Genomic DNA, 21,228 nt, shown 5'->3' with positions numbered 1-21,228 from the left:
TAGTCGAAGTTTTGTAACTTCGAACTTAATGGTTCTACCCTTAGGTGTTCGGAGTTACGGAACTTTAATTATCTAATATAGACCCACGCGCACACACTCGCATATATGCATATACACATACATATTTTTTTTCACAGCTTGAAGTTTACCTGACACTCAACCTTCTCCTAAGAAGTCTGCAAAGTTATGCAGAGTACCTTAGACTCGCACATACTTGATGTTCTTCATCTCACATTGCTGCAGTCCTAACACTTGGGTAGTCCGCTGTCCCAGTCGGCCCGAATACCAAAGTATAAGGCTGACGTCGGTCAAGGCGCATTTGTCTGACATCAGGACGTCAGGGTACAAATGCGCATGACCGACGTCATATCCTCAGTCTTTTTTGCCGCATGGTCCGATGCAGAAGCAGTATTGCGAGTGCAGGTTGGCGTTCTGAAATTTTCTGAAGTCGGAGTTTCAGACCGAATCAAAGTTGGCTAAGTACCCCGTTGGGGAATATTTTGTTTTTTTCTTGCCTCAGTATTTAACCGGATGTCAGAAAAAGTGAATAACTGTATTTCTTGTGGGAAACAGATACCTCATAGAGATTACCATACATTGTGTATACCTTGCTTAGGGCCTGAGCACGACGTTGTTGGCTGTCGCTCTTGTGCTAGATTTAACAAACGCACTATTAAGAGAAGATTAGATTGTGGCAGGTTAGTTGTTGGGAAGCGTTGTAATTACAACATGCCGCCGGATGCTCCGGCGCCCGCTTCGCCTAAAAAGCGCAAAGACAAAGCAGCCTAGGGTGGAAGAACCGCCTGTCCCGGACGCCGGTTCTTTAGAGGGCTCGGTGGAGCCGGTGGTTCTACCAGAAGTTCCTTTGGATTCTCAGGGAGAGACTTTACTGTTACAAGATGTGTCCTCTCAGGAGGTAGGCCAGGCTGAAGGGGCTTCTCAGGTAGCTGTTCTCCCTCCCTTCCTAAGGTGGTTAGGCCCTCCCTTCTGTTTCCAAGGCTCCTTCTAGAGGCCGGCCAGGGTTGACTTCAGTGGGGTCTCCCCTAGTTCTTCAGGGTCTCTGCCTAAGAAACATATGCTTAAAATGGCAGAAGATTTGATTACTATGATTAGAGGTTCTTTACCCCCCCTGATAAGAGGCCTAGGGTGGAACCTGAGCTTGAGAGTTTTGAGCAGTGTTCGGAGGCTTCTGAGTCTTCGGCTGAAGACTTGCAGGAGTTTCCTCCTTATTCTGATTCTGATGTAGATGACTCTACACCTTCGGCTTCTCCTCCTGAGGATTTTTCTTTTTCAGAGACTCTTCATTCCATGAGGGAGCATTTTAAATGGGAAGGTCAAGATTTCTCTGATTCTAGGAAAAGGCTTAGGGAATTTTTGTTTCTACCCCAGCATAGGCCTTTAGCTATACCTCCTGTTCTGGATGTGGTAGAGGATGTTTTTGCAGAGGCTTCCCTGAACCCTGATTCTTTGCCTCCTGCCCCAGTTAAACCGGACAGGTATTATAGGGTGCCTGAAGCTCATAAGTATCTTAAGAGTCCTAGGGCAGACCCAGAAACTGTTTCTCAGGGCCCTAAAGGTGTTAAGGCTTCTGTTGTTAAAAATCCTGTTCCTTCTGATAAAGAGGCAAGGGCTTTGGATAGATGGGGGAAAAAGGTGTATACTTCTTCCACTTTAGCCATGAGGGCTTTGAATTGCCAGTTTCACATGTTAAAATACCAAAATTATCTCCTTTCACAATTGAAGTCTAAGGTAGATGCTCTGGCGGAAGGTATTGAGTGTAAAGAGTTGCAGGATTTGGTTCATGTTTCTGAACAGGTGGGTAAGCATTCCTTGCAATGTGGTTTTGATGCTGTACAGGCTTCTTCGAGGGTGGCAGCCACTGGTTCTGTTCTTCGCAGGCACGCCTGGCTGAGGGATCAGAATTTAGCTGAACATGTAAAGACAAGGATTTTAGATGCTCCTTTACAATCTGATGTGTTATTTGGTACGCCTGTGGAAGCAGTTTTAAAGAAAATGGAGGACAAGGCTAAGTCTATGCAGACTGTTAAAGTAATTTTGCAGGTTCAGCCTCCAAAGTTTAGTAGAAATTGGCCTACTAAGGGGTGGACTTATCCTTCTTATGATTCTCAGTCTAGGGGTAGATCTAGACGTGGTAGGGGCAGAGCTCAAGGTTCTTTTAGGCCTAGAACAGGCAGTTCACCTGCCCAGTCTTCTGGTGAGGGCAGGGGTCAGTCCTTTCGTAAGCAGACCCAATGACTTGCCTTTTCAGCTGCCAGAGCCTTCTCGTCTGGCAGCACCTTTGGGAGGAAGGCTGGCACTTTTCAAAGAAAATTGGAGTGTTATTACCCAAGACAGATGGGTATTGGATATCGTTCACCACGGTTACAGGTTTTATTTCCATACCTTGCCTCCTTTCAAAGGCATGCCAGACATTCCTCCTATACAAAGGAAAGAGGCTCACAAGCAAATTTCTCTGTTGCTCCAGATAGGGGCCATTCAGCCGGTCCCTGTGCCAGAAAGGGGCCTAGGATTTTATTCTCGCCTGTTCCTAGTACCAAAAAAGGGGAACACGTGGAGGCCAATTTTGGATTTGTCTATCCTCAACACTTATTTGGACATTCCCAAGTTCAAAATGTTGACGTTACAACAGCTTTTACCTCTGCTGGGCAAAGATCACTGGATGGTTACTTTAGATCTCAAGGAGGCTTACCTTCATGTGCCTATCAGACTCAGTTGCAGGAAGTATCTGCGTTTCCGAGCTGGAAATTCACATTATCAGTTCTCTGCATTCCCCTTTGGCTTATCTACTGCCCAGAGTATTCACAAAAGTTCTGGCTCCAGTTGTAGCTTTTTCAGGCTAAAAGGAATACAAATCTATCCTTACTTGGACGACTGTCTGATTCTGGCTCAAGAAAAGGACGAGCTTCTTCAGCATCTGGAATATGTGATAGCAGTGCTAAGATGCCTGGGGTATTCTGTGAACGAAATAAAGTCCAGTCTAGTACCCTCTCAAGACATGTGCTTTCTGGGTGTGAGACTGAATACAGCAGCCCAGATGGCCTTTTTAACCCCGGACAAACAAAAGAGTCTATCCCTTTACTTCCATCACCTATCTCATCAGTCCGTGCTGACTGCAAGGACAGTCCTTCAAGCATTAGGGTTCATGGCATCTTGTATTCTGGTGCTTCCCAATGCCAAACTGCATATGAGGAAGCTACAATGGTATCTCAAAAATGTATGGACACAGCACTGCCAGGATCTGGACACTGTCATTCAAATAATACCTTGCATTCAAAAGGAATTTTTGTGGTGGGCTCAGGAATGTCACCTAAACAAGGGACTCTCTGTGACCCGGCCAGAGGCGAGTCAGATTCTGACGACAGATGCCTCAGACATAGCTTGGGGAGCTCATCTGAATGGAAAGTGGATACAAGACAAGTGGCCTGCCAGACTACAGCATCTACATATCAACATGAAGGAGATGTTAGCAGTCCAGTTTGCATTGATGGCTTTCAAGGAGTTACTTCTTCCAGGGCAGGTGTTGATTCTAACAGACAACACAACTGTCATGTGGTACATCAACAAGCAAGGGGGAACACATTCTTATCCTCTATGCAGGCAAGCAATGATTTTGTGGGAGACTGCGCTCAGCTTGCAGCTTACTCTTCAGGCAAGGTTTCTGCCAGGAGCACAGAACTCCTTAGCAGATGTGTTAAGCAGGCAAATCATGGATCCCCACGAGTGGAAACTGGATCTTCATGTATTTCAAAAATTGACAGTGTCATGGGGAACTCCAGACATAGATCTGTTCGCTTCTCCACTAAACCACCAGCTTCCAAAGTTTTGCACGAAAAGGTTTCATCACACAGCTTGGAAAGTGGATGCTCTTTCGTTCAGTTGGGAAAATCTTCATGTGTATGCCTTTCCACCTCTGCCTCTCCTCCCAAAGGTACTCCTAAAGGTCAGACAAGACAAGCCAAGGATGTTTTTGATAGCTCCAGATTGGCCTCGACAACACTGGTACCCATTACTGAGGAATCTGGTAAGAAAGCCTCCATGGCCTTTACCTTTAATTCCACACCTTTTGTCTCAGAGGGACGGTCATCTACTCAATGTCAAGCTTCACTCTCTTCATCTAACAGCCTGGCATATTCTGTTTTGAACCACAGCAGGTCTCAACTTCCTCAACAAGTTTTGAATGTGATTATGGAAGCCAGAAGACCTAGTACACGTAAAGTGTATGCAGAAAAATGGAAGAGTTTTTTATTTTGGAGTGCAGCAAAGGATTTGGATGTTTCTGAGCCTAATTTGAGTGTGGCTCTTCAATATCTTACTGAGCTATTGGACAAGGGTTTGTCTTTCTCTTCCATTAAGATTCATGCTGCAGCAATTTCAGCTCACTATGATTGTGACCCACCATTGTTTTCTCATCCTTTGTTCAAGCAATTTCTTAGAGGGGCAAAGAATATAAGACCCCCAATGAGAGCTCCTACTCCTGCTTGGGACCTCAATTTTGTGTTGGAGAAACTTACTCTACAACCTTTTGAGCCTCGGCTACTGCTGAGTTGAAATACTTGTCATGGAAGACTGCTTTTTGTTGGCCATTACTTCTGCAAGAAGGGTTTCTGAATTGCAGGCCCTTATGGCGGTTGAGCCTTTTTTGATTTTTCATAAGGATAGGGTATCATTACGTACTAATCCTTCATTTATGCCTAAGGTGGTTTCCAGTGTGGCTTTAAACCAAACTATTCATTTGCCCACTTTTTATGCAGATCCCCAAAATAGGGGGGAAAAGATTTTGCACACCTTAGATGTACACAGACAGTTGCGTTATTATTTAAGCAGGACTAGGGATTTTAGGCAGTCTCAGCAGTTGTTTGTTTCTTTTGCTTTGAGTTCCCAGGGCAAGCCTGTGTCAAAACAAACTATATCTAAGTGGATTGGGTTTTGCATTGCATTCTGTTACTCCCATCATGGCAAGGAGATTCCAGCTGGGATTAGGCCTCATTCCACTAGGGCTACTGCCACTTCAACAGCATTTCTAATGGGGTTGGCAACTAAGGATATTTTGGAGGCAGCTACTTGGAGTTCAGTGCATACTTTCTCCAAGCATTACCACCTTCCTCTCTATTCTAAGTCCAGGGCTGGTTTTGCCACTGCTGTGTTGCAGGGCATTTTGGCAGCTCCTGCTTCTTTATAGTTTAGCCATCCTCCCTTACCTCTGCTTTGGGATTCTACCCAAGTGTTAGGACTGCAGCAATGTGAGATGAAGAACATAGTACAGTTTTGTACCTACCATAAATGTAGATGTTCGAAGATCCACATTGCTGCAGTCCAATTTTCCCTCCCTCCTTCCCCTGTGTTTTAGGGGTGGTTGTGTGGGTGAGGTTCTATTTTTTGTAAATTTGTATATATTGTACATATATTAGGTACAGGTCTGTTTTGGTGTTTTTTGGTTTTGGCCTTATCTTTTTAGGGTCTTCTGACATCTGGGGCAAGAAAAGACTGAGGATATGACGTCGGTCATGCGCATTTGTACCCTGACGTCCTGATGTCAGACAAATGCGCCTTGACCGACGTCAGCCTTATACTTTGGTATTCGGGCCGACTGGGACAGCGGACTACCCAAGTGTTAGGACTGCAGCAATGTGGATCTTCGAACATCTACATTTATGGTAGGTACAAAACTGTACTTTTTCTAACATGGGAAGTAAAAACCCTGCATGGATTCCCTGATCTGCTAGACAAATTGCTAATAGTAATCTTATTTGCCGTGACATGGATAGGAAAGATTTTGACAAATTTGAAAATATTTCTTCTTCTTCTTCCACTTTAACATTCAGAATTTTAAACTGCTACACCCAGATGTTACAAGAAACTTCTGTTGTTTGAGATCATAAAAAGTTAACTGTTAAACTTCCCTGTTCTATGGTGAAAATTTGACTATATCTTTACTGTCTACTTCTCATGTAATTAAACATGCCTTAAAGTATGACACTGCCATTTCTTTGTCGGTCATCAGGAGATTTGCTTGGCTACATTCTCAAAATTTTCCTGAAGATGTTAAAACTAAAATTTTAAATTCTTTTCTGGGCAGGAAAGTTCTTTTTTAGCCGTTCAGCACCCGAGATACTTAAGAGGCTTGTTGAGAGGGCATACTTGATTCAAGGAGTACCCAAATCTTTCAGCCTTACTTTTTTTTTTTAGCAGAAATGCATTTTTTTCCTTCCACTTCAGTTCCCTTTTTCAAAAAGAAGTTTAAGCAGCAAGGTGCCTCCAAATAGGATTTTAATAAGAAGTGGCAGGGAGGGTCAAAAAAGAAAAGGGAAAGCCAATCAAAATCAGTGATAGTCTAAAAAAAAAAAGCAGAATGACTATTGAACTTTTCAGCTATCCCCCCACCCCATAGTAATCTCTTCCTGTCTCTGAATTGTCCTATGTGGCATCAAAGTGTTTCAGACAGCTGAGTTTTCAGTCATCCAACAGGGGTATACTTGCCAAAGGGAGATCCTCCTTCCATTCCGAAGATTCATTTTTGCCCAACAAACTAAGTATTCCTGTTCCCTCCAGTTCTGGAATAAGTGTTATCTCAGGGAGTCATAGAACCAGTACCTGCATGCCAGATGGTCAAAGCTTTTTTATTCAAGGATTTTTTTTGGTGCTGAAGAAAGACGGGACTTAGTATTCTGAGCTTAAACCTCTCTCCTTTCTCAATCTTTTTGTAGGGTCCCAAAGTTCAAAATGTTATCCTTCAGACTATCTTACCTTCTGTTCCCTTACTAGCATTCATAGTAAAGCTAGACCTAAAAGATCCCTACTAGTATATTCCTATTTTTAAACATTTAAGGCTTTCTACATCCAGCTCACATTATCAGTTCTCTGTCTTACCCTTTGGGCTATCTACTGCTCCAAGGGTGTTTACAGTGTCTGACTCCAGCAACTGCTTATTGCGTACATCAAGACATTCACATTTTTCCATAGTTGGATGATTATCTATTATTTGCAGATTGTTTTTTACAATCGTTAAGAGTCCTTAGCAACTGTTCATAATCTTCTACTCAGTCTGAATTTACAGAAATCTTCTCATTCCTTCTCCCAAATTATTTTCTTGGGATATCTGTTAGGCTCTTCCCAGGACAGAATCTTTCGTCCTCAGGGCAAAGAAGAGATGTTCCAAAAGTTCTTCCTGAGTTTTTACAGTCAAAAACCAGGTATCTGCCAGAGAATTTTTCAGTATTCTGGGGTATGTGATTTCTATGATTCTTATGATTCCCTTGTTCAGACTATACATGAGAAAAATCCACTGCTACTTCTGGTCAGTCTGGACTCATTGTCTACAACCTTTATCTTTACAGATTCCTATACTGGAATTTGTATGGAAGAAGATTCTTTGGTGGATAGTCCGGTTCCTTTACAGTCCAAGTCTCCCTTCTGTCTCTTTAGTATCTTACAACAGATGCTTTAGACCTGGTACGGGGAATGCCTTCCCAATGTAGGAAAGCGCAAGGTGTGTGGAACATACCTGACAGAAAAAAGTACATAAATGTCAAAGAGATTATGGTAGCAATAAATCCTTTGAAAGCCTTAAATCATCTCTGCTGTCCATGTCAGCAGCATCACAGTGTTGTTTTACATACACAAATACAGGATACCAGATCTGATCACCTTTTCAGACTCGCTGTGATAAGCTGGGAGGTAGCAACTCAGCCCAGTTTGACTCAACAGGCTTCATGTATTTCATCAGAGCAGAACTTTGCTGCAGACAGGCTAAACAGGATTAGAACAAATCTTCATGAATAGACACATCTCCAGAAGGCCTTCCAGGACCTGATTCACATGTGGGGGACATCTCAAGTGCATTTGTTTGCCTCATCTCAGAATAGCCAACTAAATAAATTTTCTCCAGGATTCCTTGCAATCGGGTCTGGAAAACCGCTGCCTTCAAATTCTCATGATCAAGAGTGTTTCTTTATGCCTTTCCACTGATATCCAAGGTTCTTCTAAAATCCAGAAGGGCTCTGTAAAGGTTGTGCTGTTGACTACCATTTATCCTAAGTAACAGTAGTTATTCCTTTTTTGTAACTGGCCACAGGCCATTACTACAGGCCTCCACACAGACTGGATATGTTTGATACACCCCAGCATGAAAAATGTTCAGTTGACTTACCTGGATGATAGATGTTTAAGATCTTTAGTCATTTTCTACCCTGAGGATGTTCAGGAGGTAATGAAAGAGGATTAATAAAACTGCTGCTAGGAATCATATATGTGATTTTCTATTTGGTGCCATTCAAAGAGTTAAGACCCTTTTATTGGCCTGATGGTTCTGGATTATTTGTGTGAGTTACTGTCCTCAGGCCTCTATTACTCCTGTATCAAGGTTAATTTCTCAGCTATTTTGGCTTGTCTGCCCTTGGATCCCTCTTTCTACCTGTTCTCAAGTCAAGCAGTTTTTGCAGGGGGGGAGTTACATATCCATCTATATAGAAAAGAAGTATCTCCTCATTGGGATATTAACTTAGCTGTCAGGCTGATATACAATTCTTAGCATGGAGGATTGTTTTGCTTATTATTCTAACTTCTACTAGAAGAGTGTCTTGAGTTACAAGCTCATATTGAGTTAACCCTACCTCATTTTCCACAAAGACACTTTCTTTGAGAACTGATCCTCCTTTTATACCTAAAGTAGTCTCAGAGTTTACCTTGAGCCAGCCTACTAATCTCCCTGTCTTGATTTCCTGAACCCAAAAACAAGGATGGGATGTCCACAGGCAGCTGAGATACTTCTTGAGCAAAACTCGATCCTTTAAGAAAGCTGCTGTTATCATTATAACAAGCTACTTCCAGGCAGGGTTAGATTCCCATTCTAGTAGAGTTTTGGCTTTTTGGTTTTCTGGAAAGGGGTGGAACTCTAAACATATTCAAGGGGCAGCATCTTGGTCCTTCTTTCGTAATTTTACAAAGCAGTAGCAACTGGATTCCTTTTCCAAATTCAGAGCAGGCCTTTCTAGGACCATTCTCCAGGTGCTCCCAGATTTTTAATTCATTTTGTCCCTGTTTTAGGTTTATTTTGTATAGTTTAGGCTACTGCAACTGTGATCAAATCTTCAACATAGTGCAATTTACTGTAACAGTAGATGTTTCAGTAGATCACTATTGCAGTAGCCATATCCTCACTCTAGCCCCCTTTTTTGGTGTTTTCATTTGAATTGCCAGAGTTTGGCAATGTATGTGCCATTGTGTATGTGATTGTTAGTGTGTTACATTTTTTTTTCCCTTTTTAGGGCTGTTGCATGGTTTCTTGAGGCAAGAAAGCACTGAAGATGTTGATGTTAAGACTGTATTTTTATATGGAGCTTTTCTTGAGCTCCTGACAGTGGTGCAGTAGTGCAGCAGTTAATGCTGTCGCCTCACAGCAAGAGGTTATCTGTCTTGATTCTCAGCTGGGGTGCCTTCTGTGCGGAGTCTGCATGTACTCCCTGCATTCGTGTGGGTTTCCTCCAGGTACACTGGCTTCCTCCCACATTCAAAGACATGCGTCTGAAGCATTTCTCCCCTGGCCTTCGCTGAAAATAGGCTCTGTCCTATCAGACTTTCCCAGTCAACAGATGTTAAATAAATAAATAAATAAAATTGTGGAAGGTGCCCTTCAGCTTTGAAGAGCTGGTCGTTTGATCGGGATGAGGCCCAAGTAGCTTAGGCTCTTACAACAATGATGTATTACAAAATCTACTGTTATGTTAAGTTTACTTACACAACTGTTCTTTCTAGGTTAAAACTTGTAGCACAAAGCCACACCTTCCACATTATCATTAGGTTAGTACTAGGATAACTGCCCTTGTGGGTCATTTTTAACCCTAGCCAGTTATCCCATGTGAGAATCAAACCCTGCACCTTGTGTCTGTAAGGTAAACACCTTAACCATTATGCCAGCCTCCCAACCAACATGAGTTATGAAGCTGGTTATATGTGACTGATAACACACGTAAAGACTGACTTTGCAGTATGTCTCTGGGTTTAAGACTTGTATTAATCCTGAAGCTAGAATCAATGACCTTCATAATTACTTTGCTTTCTCAGTGTAGTAAATGCTGAGATGGGACCTACCACCTCCTTATTGAAATTGCCTGTGTGATGTAGCAAATGGTAACAGAAATGTGAGAAGGAGATAACATGAGATTTAATGGAAAGCCAACATGCTATGTGAAGAAACTAGAGAAATAGTTGCAGGCAGGAAGCATTGAGTGTAATGCTTAAATCACATTTCTTTTGTATGTATGATGTTTGAGGTTGAATTAGTGGGTGTAGTTGTACTTTAAACTGTTTGCGTTTCTCACATATTTGCTGACAAAAACATAATTCCTATTTTGGAAAACATTGCCTAAATCTCAATTGACTGGTCATTAAGCTTCTTAAAACTTAAATGTAAAACAAAAATTATACTCAACTGTTGTACAAATAAAATGGTAAATCTAAGGATGGCTATTTTAAAAATCTGTAATGTTTTGTCTGGATTTGCATGATGATTTATACATAACATTCCTGTCTTTGCAAGTGCTGTACCCATGTTCATTTTCCACTTTAGTGAAGTCTCTGCAAGGTTATTTTGTATCATCAGATGAATGATATTTACTTCAGTCATTATGTGATTGGGTGCATGTCTTTCTAATGAAAATTTGTTTTTGTTACAGGGTACTGGAACCAATACCAAGTCAATGCCTGATAAATGGAAGAATGGGGGGGTCTATAAACTGAATTACATTCATCCACTCTGTGAAGAAGGATTGACCACCCTAGTCTGTACGCCTATGGGAAAACTTCTTGTTGTCAACGGTAATTAAGACACTGGGGATGTTTTGTTCAGTCTTTAGTTCAGATACCTACATATGTGATATTGTCCTTTTCATTCTTACTTACTAGTGGGTCTTGGATCCAGTCCTCCGATCCTACTTGGCTACATCCACAAGACTTCAGATCCAAATCTAGAGCTCTTTCTTCTATCTGTAATGCCCTATTAAATCTCCAATTCCTCAGATCTCATTTGCCGCCATTGTGACAAGTCTCATCTTCAAAATCTCAAACGTGAGAGAAATCTTTCTACTGTTTTTCTTGTTTAAGCTAGTTTTTTGGACTTAATGATGTTACATTCGTTCTCCTCCTCCTCCCTCCTATTTTTGCTTAGTTTTTGCTGATGTTAGGAGTTTTTCTGATATAATGTCTGCTTTCCTCGTGCCTTCTTGGCACTCTCTTTATTTCTTATTCTATTTATATAGCTATGGAAATAAAAAAAATGTGTTTTAAAGTTTACTGGCACTTATTTAACTAGTTTTTTCCTTGTTCTAAGAAAGTTTAGGGTGTAGTTTAGTGTATAGCTCTTTACAATGTTAAGGTTTGTTCTTTTTTGCCAGTTGTATTGTTTTCATTATGTCTGAGAAAGAGAAATTCACTGGTTATAAGAAATACACTTCTTGTGGTCATACGATTCTCAATTCTGATGCCTGCAAGAAGTGCTTCTACTGGGGTCTGATCATTTAAAGTCTTCCTGTGAAATATGCACCACATTAACCCCAGGGCCCTTTCATATTGGTGCAATAAGCTCAGTCTTAAAGGTCTGTTACCTGCTTCTTCTACTTCTGGGGCTCAGCCCCCCTTAAAATCCTCTCAAGACTCCACATATTTGAAGAAAAGAGCCCTCCAGAAATTTCTGATGGCTGGAATTCAGGAAAACTTCGGATCTGAAGACCATGGCGCCTACTTCGGATCCATAGGCTTCATTGGATCTGCCACCTGTTATCACCATCTCCGGTTTTACATTTCTCTCTCTATCCTACTCTGATCCCAGACCATCAGATCTGATAGCTAGAACCCAATCGTCAGTGCTTGTACTAAAGCCATTTACTCCAACTGTACCATCTCAACTGAGCACCCCACAGGAGAGGTGCCTGGAAAGAGAATGTGTAAGAGAGGCACAGAGACTCCCCTTTGTAGTTTTTCAGAGAAGACACCGATTATGATGAGGGAGAAGGGTCCTCCGATCATTGCCTGACTATGTCTCCTTTGGGGACATCCTGGAAATCCTCAAACAGAAAGGTGGCTGGTCCTCCCAAACCACCTCTTCTGAGGAATTGATGTTCCTGGAGGCTTTTGGGGCTGGCCTATCTACAACTTGGGTGACCTCCAGCAGATAAACTTATTGACCTGGTTTCCCGCCAGGCTTGTAAAGAACCATACGCTGTCGAGCTCATCTCCAAGCATCCGAATAAGTTTTTGGTTCCCCCTTCAGACAGGTCTCACTGGAGCAAGGGTATCCCAGTTGTTGCCATGGTTGTGGTGGTGGCCACTAAGAAGGAGCTAGCAGAGCAAAGTTCCTCTGTCCATCCACTGAACAGGGAGTCCAGAGTGATGGACAGATTTGGAAAGTGCATATATGCCTCGGCCACTTTCATGTTGAGATTGTTAAATTACCTGGCACATTTTACTCGTCTATAGGGAGATTTTATCAAGGAGCTGTCAAACTCTCTTTCTGAATCCATGTCTGAGGAGGATCTTAAGAAGGTTTCTCCTCAGCTGGCTACTTTTTTGTCCATTGTCAATTTGTCGATGAGGCTGATCTGCCATATGGCAGCTGGTTCAGGCATAGCTGTTAGCAGACGTGCCTGGATGAGGCTATGCGACTTCACGGAACTCTTCAAGGCGTCTTTTGTTAATGCCCATTTTGATGACTCCTCTTTGTTTGGGCCATTAGTGAAGGATATGTTTACCCACAGCAGACAGGAAGGAAAGACCATTTCTGCTGTTGGGATCAAGTTTTCTATCAGTCAACTAAATTTTTCTAGGAGTCAGCGAGGTGGTAAGAAAATGTGGTTCTGGAAATCTCAAGGACCTTTCCAGGACTCGTGAAGAGGTATTTTCGCCAGAGGAAGAGGTTTCAATGGGAGATGTCACCCTAGGGGCAGAGGGAGTCTGCACAGACTGGGCTTGAGAGACTCCTACTCTGATGGGCCCTATCAGCACTCATGAAGTGCTTCCCAACTGCCCACCACTGGAGGCAGTCAGGGGTGATGTTTGCCTGCACCAGGAAGCCTGGACAAGTCTCACACAAAATGCTTGGGTGCTGAGTGGTATATTCAGAGATTACTACATACCCTTTTCCCTTTTACTCCCTGTCCCAAGGAGAAATTTCCTGACATTCTACTCGGTCAGAGGGAGTATGCAACTCAAGAGATTCAAAAGCTGCTGCAAAAAAGATTCATCCAAGAGGTCCCATCCAAACAAATAGGATTTGGAACTTACCCCTGCTTCTTTTTAATGCCAAAGAAAACAGGGGACCTGAGACCAGTTCTGGATCTAAGAATCTAAATTGGTATGTAAAGAAGTCAAAGTTCCAAATGGTTACGGTTCACTCCATCCTGCCTCTTCTGCATAAGGACAATTGGATGTGCTCTATAGAGCTCCAGGATGGGCACTATCATATCAAAATAGACAGGTGCTCCAGGAGACTCCTGAGCTTTTGACTAGGAGCCAGTCACTACTAGTTTAGAGCACCACCTTTTGGACTTACCACAACCCCCAGCGTGTTCACCAAATTCATGGCAGTCACTGCAGCTCACTTGAGGCTCAAAGTATTCCAGGTGTTTCCCTATCTCGACGGTTGGCACTTCACTGCCCCAACCAGGCATCAACTTCTACAAGCCAGGCATTACTTGTTTCAGATCTCTAACTCGCTAGGCATTACGATAAACCTTGTCAAATCGAAGCGGATTCCTGTACAGTCTCTGTAATTTATAGGAACTCAACTGGATGCTGTGATTCAAGTGGCCTCATTACCTCTTCATCGCATCACATCATTGAGAAATCAGGTGTGAGACATAACTGTCTCTTTCGTCCCCTCCAGCAAAACTAGTGTTACAAGCTCTTGAGTCAGTGTCATCTCCTCTAGTAAGGTTCTTTAGGGATATCCTTCAGTGGACAGTGGCAGTTCAGTGGTCCATTCCTTATCAGCCGCTATCATTTACCATAAAACTCATTCTAGTTTGCAAACGCCATATTCGCTGGTGGATTCTGACAGATGACCTGTTTCTGGGCAGGCCGTTCTCCCTTCCTCCCCTAGTAGCCACAGTGACCGTGGATGCTTCCCAGCTGGGGTGGGGGCATTTCATGGAACAGATGGTCCAGGGCACGTGGCCCCCCTCAGAGACCCAAGCTGCATATCAGTGTCTTACAGATGCAAGCCTTTCAGAATGTTCTTCTTCTAGGGACTATTGCTGTCTTTACAGTCAACATGTTAGTAGTCTGGTACATCAGCAAACAAGGAGGAACCTGTTCTTACCCATTATGAAGAGAGGACATGAGGGTCTGGGAATGGGCGATATCTTCAGACTGCTTTCTGATTGCAATGCACATACTGGGGAAAACTAATGCACTGGCAAACAGACTCAGCATGTCCATTCTGATTCCTCATGAATGGTCTCTCAATCAAACAGTAGAGAATATTATTTTCACACACTGGGGCCATTCAGGCTGCAACCTTTCTGCCTCTTCCCTTAACAAGTGCAGTAAATACTTTACTCTGAAACCCCCTCAGGGGGAGTCACCAAGGGATGCCCTAATTCACGATTGGCCCCTGGGGTCTCCTGTACGCCTGTCCCCCTCTTCCTTTGATGCCAAAGTTCATACAGAAAGCAAGAAGGCTGAAGAGCTCAGTCATCTCCATTGCCCCATTCTGGCCTTGACAGTTTTGGTTCCCCTTACTCTGGTCTCACTTGAAATATCCTCCATGGATACTGGAACCCACTCTCAGGATCTCCTATCTCATCCGCCAGGAATCCAGCATCCTAATCTCCACACCTTCAAACTGACCGCATGGTTTCTCCACTCCCAGTGATGGTCAAGACAGTCCAGGCTCACCTCCCCAGTCCGTGACATTGTTTTAGTCACTCAGATGTCCACCAAGAGAGTTTACAGAAGCAAATGGAAAAGATTTTCTGTTTGGGCTTCCAATCAGAATATTGATCCTTTTTCAGCCTCTGCCTCAGCCATTCTCCTTTTTCCTCTCTACTCTTTTTAAGGAAGGGGTAGTTTTTCTACTCTTAAACTTCAGTTTGCAGCTGTATCCAATTTCCATGCAGGAAATGAGTCATTCTCTCGTTGTATAAAGCTTTCATGAAGGGTGTTTTCCTCCTTAGACCTCCAGTAGAAGATCCCTCTCCCCCTTGGGATTTGATGGTGGTCCTTCAAGGCTTAACTCAGAAACCCTTTGAACCGGTGAACAAATGTGATATGAAATTTCTTTCTTGGAAAACGTTATTTTTATTAGCTATCACTTCAGCAGTAAGAATTTTGGAGCTTCAGGCCATATTGGCTAGGCCTCCTTACATCATCTTCCATAAGGGTAGGGTGTCTGTTTGAACCCAACCCTTTCTTATCATTCCATCCAGTTACCAGTTTTCTTTCCAGATTTTACTTATAAAGAAGAATATATGCTGCACATGCTTGATGTTCACAGACAATTATGTTTTTATCTTCACAGAACTAAATAGTATAGGAAATCTAATCAGCTGTTTGCGTCCTTTTCCCCTAGCCACTTGGATCAAGCAGTGTCCAGAATTATTCTAGCCAAATGGGTCACTGATTGTATTTCACTGATTTATTCTGAAAAAGGTATGGTGTTGCCTCATCCTGCTGGAGCTCTCTCCACTAGATCTATGGCTACTTCATCTGTCTTTTCCTCAAGAACCTCCATTAATGATATCTGTGCTGCAGTCATTTGGTCCAGAACTCGTATCTTTGTTACACATTATAAGTTAGATATTGTGTCCAGAAGCAGAGCTTCCTTTGGTTCAACAGTGCTCCAGCATGTACTTCCTTGAGGGCCTCCCGAGAGTTATGTGGCTGGGGACTCTGACCGATTAGTGAGGAAGAATGAAAAGGACAACATCAGATTAAGAAGTTAGGTACTTGCCATAACTTGACATCTGTGTTGTCCATTTCCATTCTATCTCACTCCCTGCCAACCCCCAGCCTTGTCACTCCTAGAAGGATCTTTGGATGATATGGGAAACATCATGTTCCTGGTTTGAGCCTCAGTCTTTTCTTGGTGTCTTTTCTGTCTCTATAGCAAAGTAGGATTAGGGCAGCAAACTCAATCTGAGGAGCTGGGAATTGAATAGGGCATTATGTGTAGAGGGAGGAGCTCGAAATTTGGATCTTAAGTCTTTGTGGAAGTGGCTGAGTTGGATCCAAGCATCGGATCTGAGACCCATTAGTGGGGAAGAATGAAAATAGACAACACAGATGACACATTATGGTAAGCACATAAGTTCTAATTCTTATGAAAATATGTACGCACGTATAAACTCATCTGGGTGGCAGTGGAGCTGGAGGGAATTCTTGGAAGTAGAAATGTAAATGTGTCAAAACAAGCCTGACCAGCACAAGTACAGTTCCCATGCCTTTACACCATAGATAAACGTACCTTTAAACAGACACAAACTAAACTAAGGTTACTGTGTTTTGTTCCATTAACTGATACCAAAGTACAAAAAAAAAAGGATTTTGCTTATGAATACTCTGTATTAAGAGCAAAAGTAGAAAAAAGGAACAGTCTTTGCTAGAGGTAGCAATGTTTCTCTGCTCCCATGTTTTTCTAGCAGAGATTTCTTTATTCTACAGTCCCATCTGGAGCAGAAGACATAATACAAGATATGCACTAAAATTTTTTTTTCATTCAAACATTTTCCATATTTTCTTACCATTTCTTGTGACCCATCCAGGTATCAAGTGTTTTTCAAAGTTTCAGGTTTAGATACAGAATTTATGTAACACAATATAAGTAGTTGATACCATTGGCTTAATTCTTTTATAGAGTACTGTTAGTAACATAGCTGAGATTGTTTCTGGGGAATCAGGCCATTTGATGGGACCCCAGCAGTAAGTTTGTGGCACTTTTTTTTGTATATAAAACATCTAAAGCTTTTTGTAGTAGACTGAGTGAACATTATGTTTGCCTTTTAGTACAGAGAAAAGATGTGTTGAACTGCTAAATGTATTTTTTATATAAAAACTGGTTGATTCTTTTAGTAAATCTTACAATGTGCATCTTGTATGAAATGTAAAAATGTTAACTCTACAGACATATAATTACCTTCAGTAGAAATACAGCAGAGCTGTTAGAAAGTGAAACTGGCTTCTCAAATGTGCGCATATTTATATTGCCTAAAGCTCATTGTTTCTTGAAGTGTTACTGCAGTTCAAAGGTTACATTGCCTTCTTTGAACTCTAGTCCCCCTTAAGTTATCTGTCTGCAGAAACAGGAACATTTACTTTCCAAAAGTAAGACTGCTTTAAGCAAAGAGGCTGTTTTCCTTCAGTGTGACATGTGCACAGTGGACTGCAACTCTAGGACAGATGTTCAAGACTGGAGTACCTTGCCAGTGAGACTGAAGCTATTATTTGGATTTCGCAAGTCAGTATAGTTTAATAAAATCTTTAGCTAGTGATTTGACCAGATAAGCTGATATTCCATTTTTTTTATTAAAATCCATTTATTTTATATGTTATTGTACAAGTATACAGTTGTTTGTGCATTTTTACAAAGTGCATTGCTTATTATTTATCTATTCCATGTAAAGAGTCTTATTAATTTAAGTACAAAAGCACGTAGCTGGTGGTTGTATTTATTAGTATAAGTGTGTGTTATAGACCTGGTGACATTTCAGCTGTTAGTATTGGCCTTTTGAAGAATGACTGCTCAGAGCCACTTATTTTAAGTTTATACAGTAATTGTGTTCTTGGTGTGCCAGGTTGGTGTGGCTGGGGGCAGCCTGCCGCCATGAAGACATGGAAAATAGTGTTGAACTGTAGAGAGAGAGATTGTTAGCCCTTTCTGGAAACCACTGTGTGTGTGTGTCTGTGTGTGTGTGTGTGTGTGTGTGTGTGTGTGTGTGTGTGTGTGTGTGTGTGTCTGTGTGTGTCTGTGTGTGTGCGCGTGTGTGTGCGCGTGTGTGTGTGTGTGTGTGTGTGTGCGTGCGTGTGCATACAGAAAAACACAAAATAGCTTGAACGAGGATCGGCTAATTTTAGTAAGCTAGCAGTACAAGGCACTGGACTGGGAGCAATGCTGGTAAGATCCTGGGGTGCAGGTGATTAAAACTCTGCTCTTCAAGTGGCCAGTCTAAAGCTTATTTGAATGTAGAAGGGGTTGGTTTTTACATAAGGCAGCTGTGCATATTTACTATATGTTCTTAAGACCAACCTCTCCTCGCATATTATTTGGGGGTCAGTGGTACAGGTTCTAAGGCTATGTCCCTGATCATCAGATGTATATTGGTAGCACTGGATGCACATTTATCTGCCCATTCATCACACATTTATTTTATTTATTTATTTACATTTGTTTACTGGGAAATTCCGACTGGACGCAGGTCCTTTTTCAGCGGATGCCCGAGGAGAAAAGCTCCTTATTTTATATTTATTCACCAGTTAAGTGGACTGGCTGGAGAACCCTTTTCAGCCATGACACAGGACAAAAGGCACGTAATTCACACACATACATGAAACATATGGTTCGCATTGTGCAGCAGTATTCAATAGCATGCAGTGTCATGTAGCATTTAAGTCAACAGCATTAAGAAAACATATAGTAGTTACATTTAAAAAAAGGATACATTTGCAATTATACCATGTAAATTATGAGTGGAAATGAGTGATTTTAATTGCCTTGTAGTGATGTAGCTATATTGTAAACTGGACTTGTATAGACTACAAAATGGTTTTGTCATCAAACCGCATATGTAGTCTTGCAGACACAAGGTAAATTGATAGCTGCTCACCTTGCAGAACATGTGCTTTTAATTCTAAGTAGTTAGAAAATAGGCTGTATTGAGCTTTTCAAAGTATTAAAAATGACAGTGCCACGGTTGACTGAAGAATGCTTATCAAAAAGACTTTGACCTATGGGCTTGAACAAGAATGAGATAGTTAAAAGTGTTGCATTTGGCTAAGATTCAGTTCACTCAACCCAGAGATGGCTTAGTAGTGGGAGCAGCAGTGTAACTCAGTCCACTCCCATGTAGCCTCAGAGTGCATCCTGAATTTAACAGATTTGATATGGAGAGAAAGCTCCTGAAAGTTTTGGCAGCTTACAGAATGAAATGGCTCGAGGTTTAAAGAGAGAGTGGAAAGAAACAAACCTGGAGAGAGGGGCTGAGTGGGAAGAAAGTCAAAAGCAACACCAACATGAAAACGAACTGCTAACCCTTCATCAAAAGCACGAGTGACTGGAGAAAATCCATCTCTGGATACTAAGACCAAAATGGTTTCCTCAGTATAAGGGGGTTAGCTTTGATAGCTTTCCTTGGGTATTCAAATTTGTGTGTACTCATTACCAGTTTGACCAGGGGCAGTAGATGAAGCTTTTAGCCCTCTGCTTACAGGTAGGACAATACTTGTGTTACCAAAAATGACCCATTCTGCTTGGGACTCCAGATCTAAGGATGATTTACCTTATTTAAAAGACAGTGCCCCCCCCCCCCCCCCCGAGTGGCATGGTTTGTGTAAACAGGGCACTTTACATGCAGAATTAATGCCAAAAAGGAATACACAGCTCAGGACTTGTATAGGTAGGGAGTGCAAGTTCCAGTTGTTCATTGTTTTGATGTGTGCACAATGGACTACAGCTCTGGGATTGTGCATCTGCTGGTTAGACTTAGAAGTCAAAGCCACCTTTAGCTACTGGTAGTGATATGAACAAGTATATCAGCATTTTGTTTGCGGTTTTATTTATTAATATATGTGTATGTGTGTAGACCTTCTTGTATTTCAGTTGTTGGCAGGTGCCTTTTAAAGAGAGTCTTTTCAAAACTGTTGCTATCATACAAATATTTAACAGTGGGCTCATTTTAAGGGTGCACAGTATTTGTGTGTGTGTGTGTGTGTGTGTGTGTGTGTGTGTGTGTGTGTGTGTGTGTGTGTGTGTGTGTGTGTTTGTATTTAAGTCTGCATACATGAACACAGTAATCTTGACCAAGTGTCATTTGCTGCTGTTAAGATCGCCTAAGAAGTCTTTTGGCTGCAAGCAAGGTGGGTAAGATCTTGGGGCGCCAGTGATTTTAAACTGTTGTGCAGATGGTCAGTGTAATGCAGGTGGTCACTGTAAGACTTATTTGGATGTCACAGGTATTGCTGTTATCCAAGACTGCAGAGCACATCTACCATACACACATAAGGCCAAACTCCATGTATGTGTTGTTTAGTGGTCAGCTGTGCAGAACATGAGACTGTAACTGATGACCATCGCATAAAAAACAGGTGCAGCAGGTGCAAATGCATCTTCCCATTGATATCAGTTTTCCTTAGATTTAGGCTTGTGGTTAAAGTAAAATGACCTTTGGGGAGGGTCACTGTAACAGCAAATCATGACATTTCTTTTATGTGTTCTTTGCAAACCAGAATTGTCATTAGCTGTGCCATTTCCCCTATGAAGACCAGTGCTGGTCTTATCCTGGCATTCCATGTATCCCAGGTAGATGTTCAAGGTATTCATATGTAGCCATCTTTACTAGGAGCCTTCCTCAGTTCTTCTCACCTTTCAGAGCTTAATTTTTTACATCTTTGTTGTTGCAGTTTTGTCTGCATTGTGGCTTATGCTTATCAGTTTCTTAAATAATTTTAGTCAAACCATAAATGTACACTTGAGGGCATGCGTGTGTGTGTGTGTGTGTGTGTGTGTGTGTGTGTGTGTGTGTGTGTGTGTGTGTGTGTGTGTGTATGTATGTATGGTTTACTATCATTTGACTGAACTGTACTTGTCTGAAAATGAAATGTTTGAAAGAATTTGACTGAAAATCCGTCTGACTGAAAAGCAATTTAATTGACTGAAAGTTCATTTGACTGAATCACAAATCATTAAAAATATTCAGCAAAAGAAAATGTGGGGGCAAGTCCCCCTGCACCCCTCTTAATTATGTACATTAATTCCATGGCCGCACAAACCACTTGAGAAAAGAAAAAGACACCTTACACAGAGAATCATTGTTGATACACAAGCACTGATTCAATGTGTATGGTGTTTTTTTTCTCTTTTTTTGTTTTATTTTCTTATGTTGAATGTTTTCAGTGATTTGTGTTTCAGTGAAATGGGTTTCAGCTAAGTGGGTTTTCAGTCATTTTGGTTTTCATTCGATTCCTTTTCAGTTATGTACACTTCAAATGATATATATATATATATTG

The 21,228-nt window shown here is 41.8% G+C and overlaps 1 protein-coding gene across 5 annotated transcripts in view; it reads left to right on the top strand.

Moving 5' to 3' along the window:
• The window catches only part of FBXO7 (F-box protein 7), a 457,269-nt gene that overhangs the window by 171,839 nt on the left and 264,202 nt on the right, over positions 1–21,228 (top strand). For all 5 annotated transcript variants that reach the window (XM_044087479.1, XM_044087481.1, XM_044087477.1 and 2 more), the window contains exon 5: positions 10,692–10,833. In XM_044087479.1, coding sequence (XP_043943414.1) covers positions 10,692–10,833 — 142 coding nt within the window. The remainder of the gene's footprint in view (positions 1–10,691; positions 10,834–21,228) is intronic.

This window comes from Protopterus annectens, chromosome 11.part0 (genome assembly GCF_019279795.1).
Source record: "Protopterus annectens isolate FY-2018-M chromosome 11.part0, PAN1.0, whole genome shotgun sequence".
NCBI lineage: Eukaryota > Metazoa > Chordata > Ceratodontiformes > Protopteridae > Protopterus > Protopterus annectens.
The sequence above is the reverse complement of the archived record's forward strand: the minus strand, read 5'-3'. Positions and strand labels throughout refer to the sequence as shown.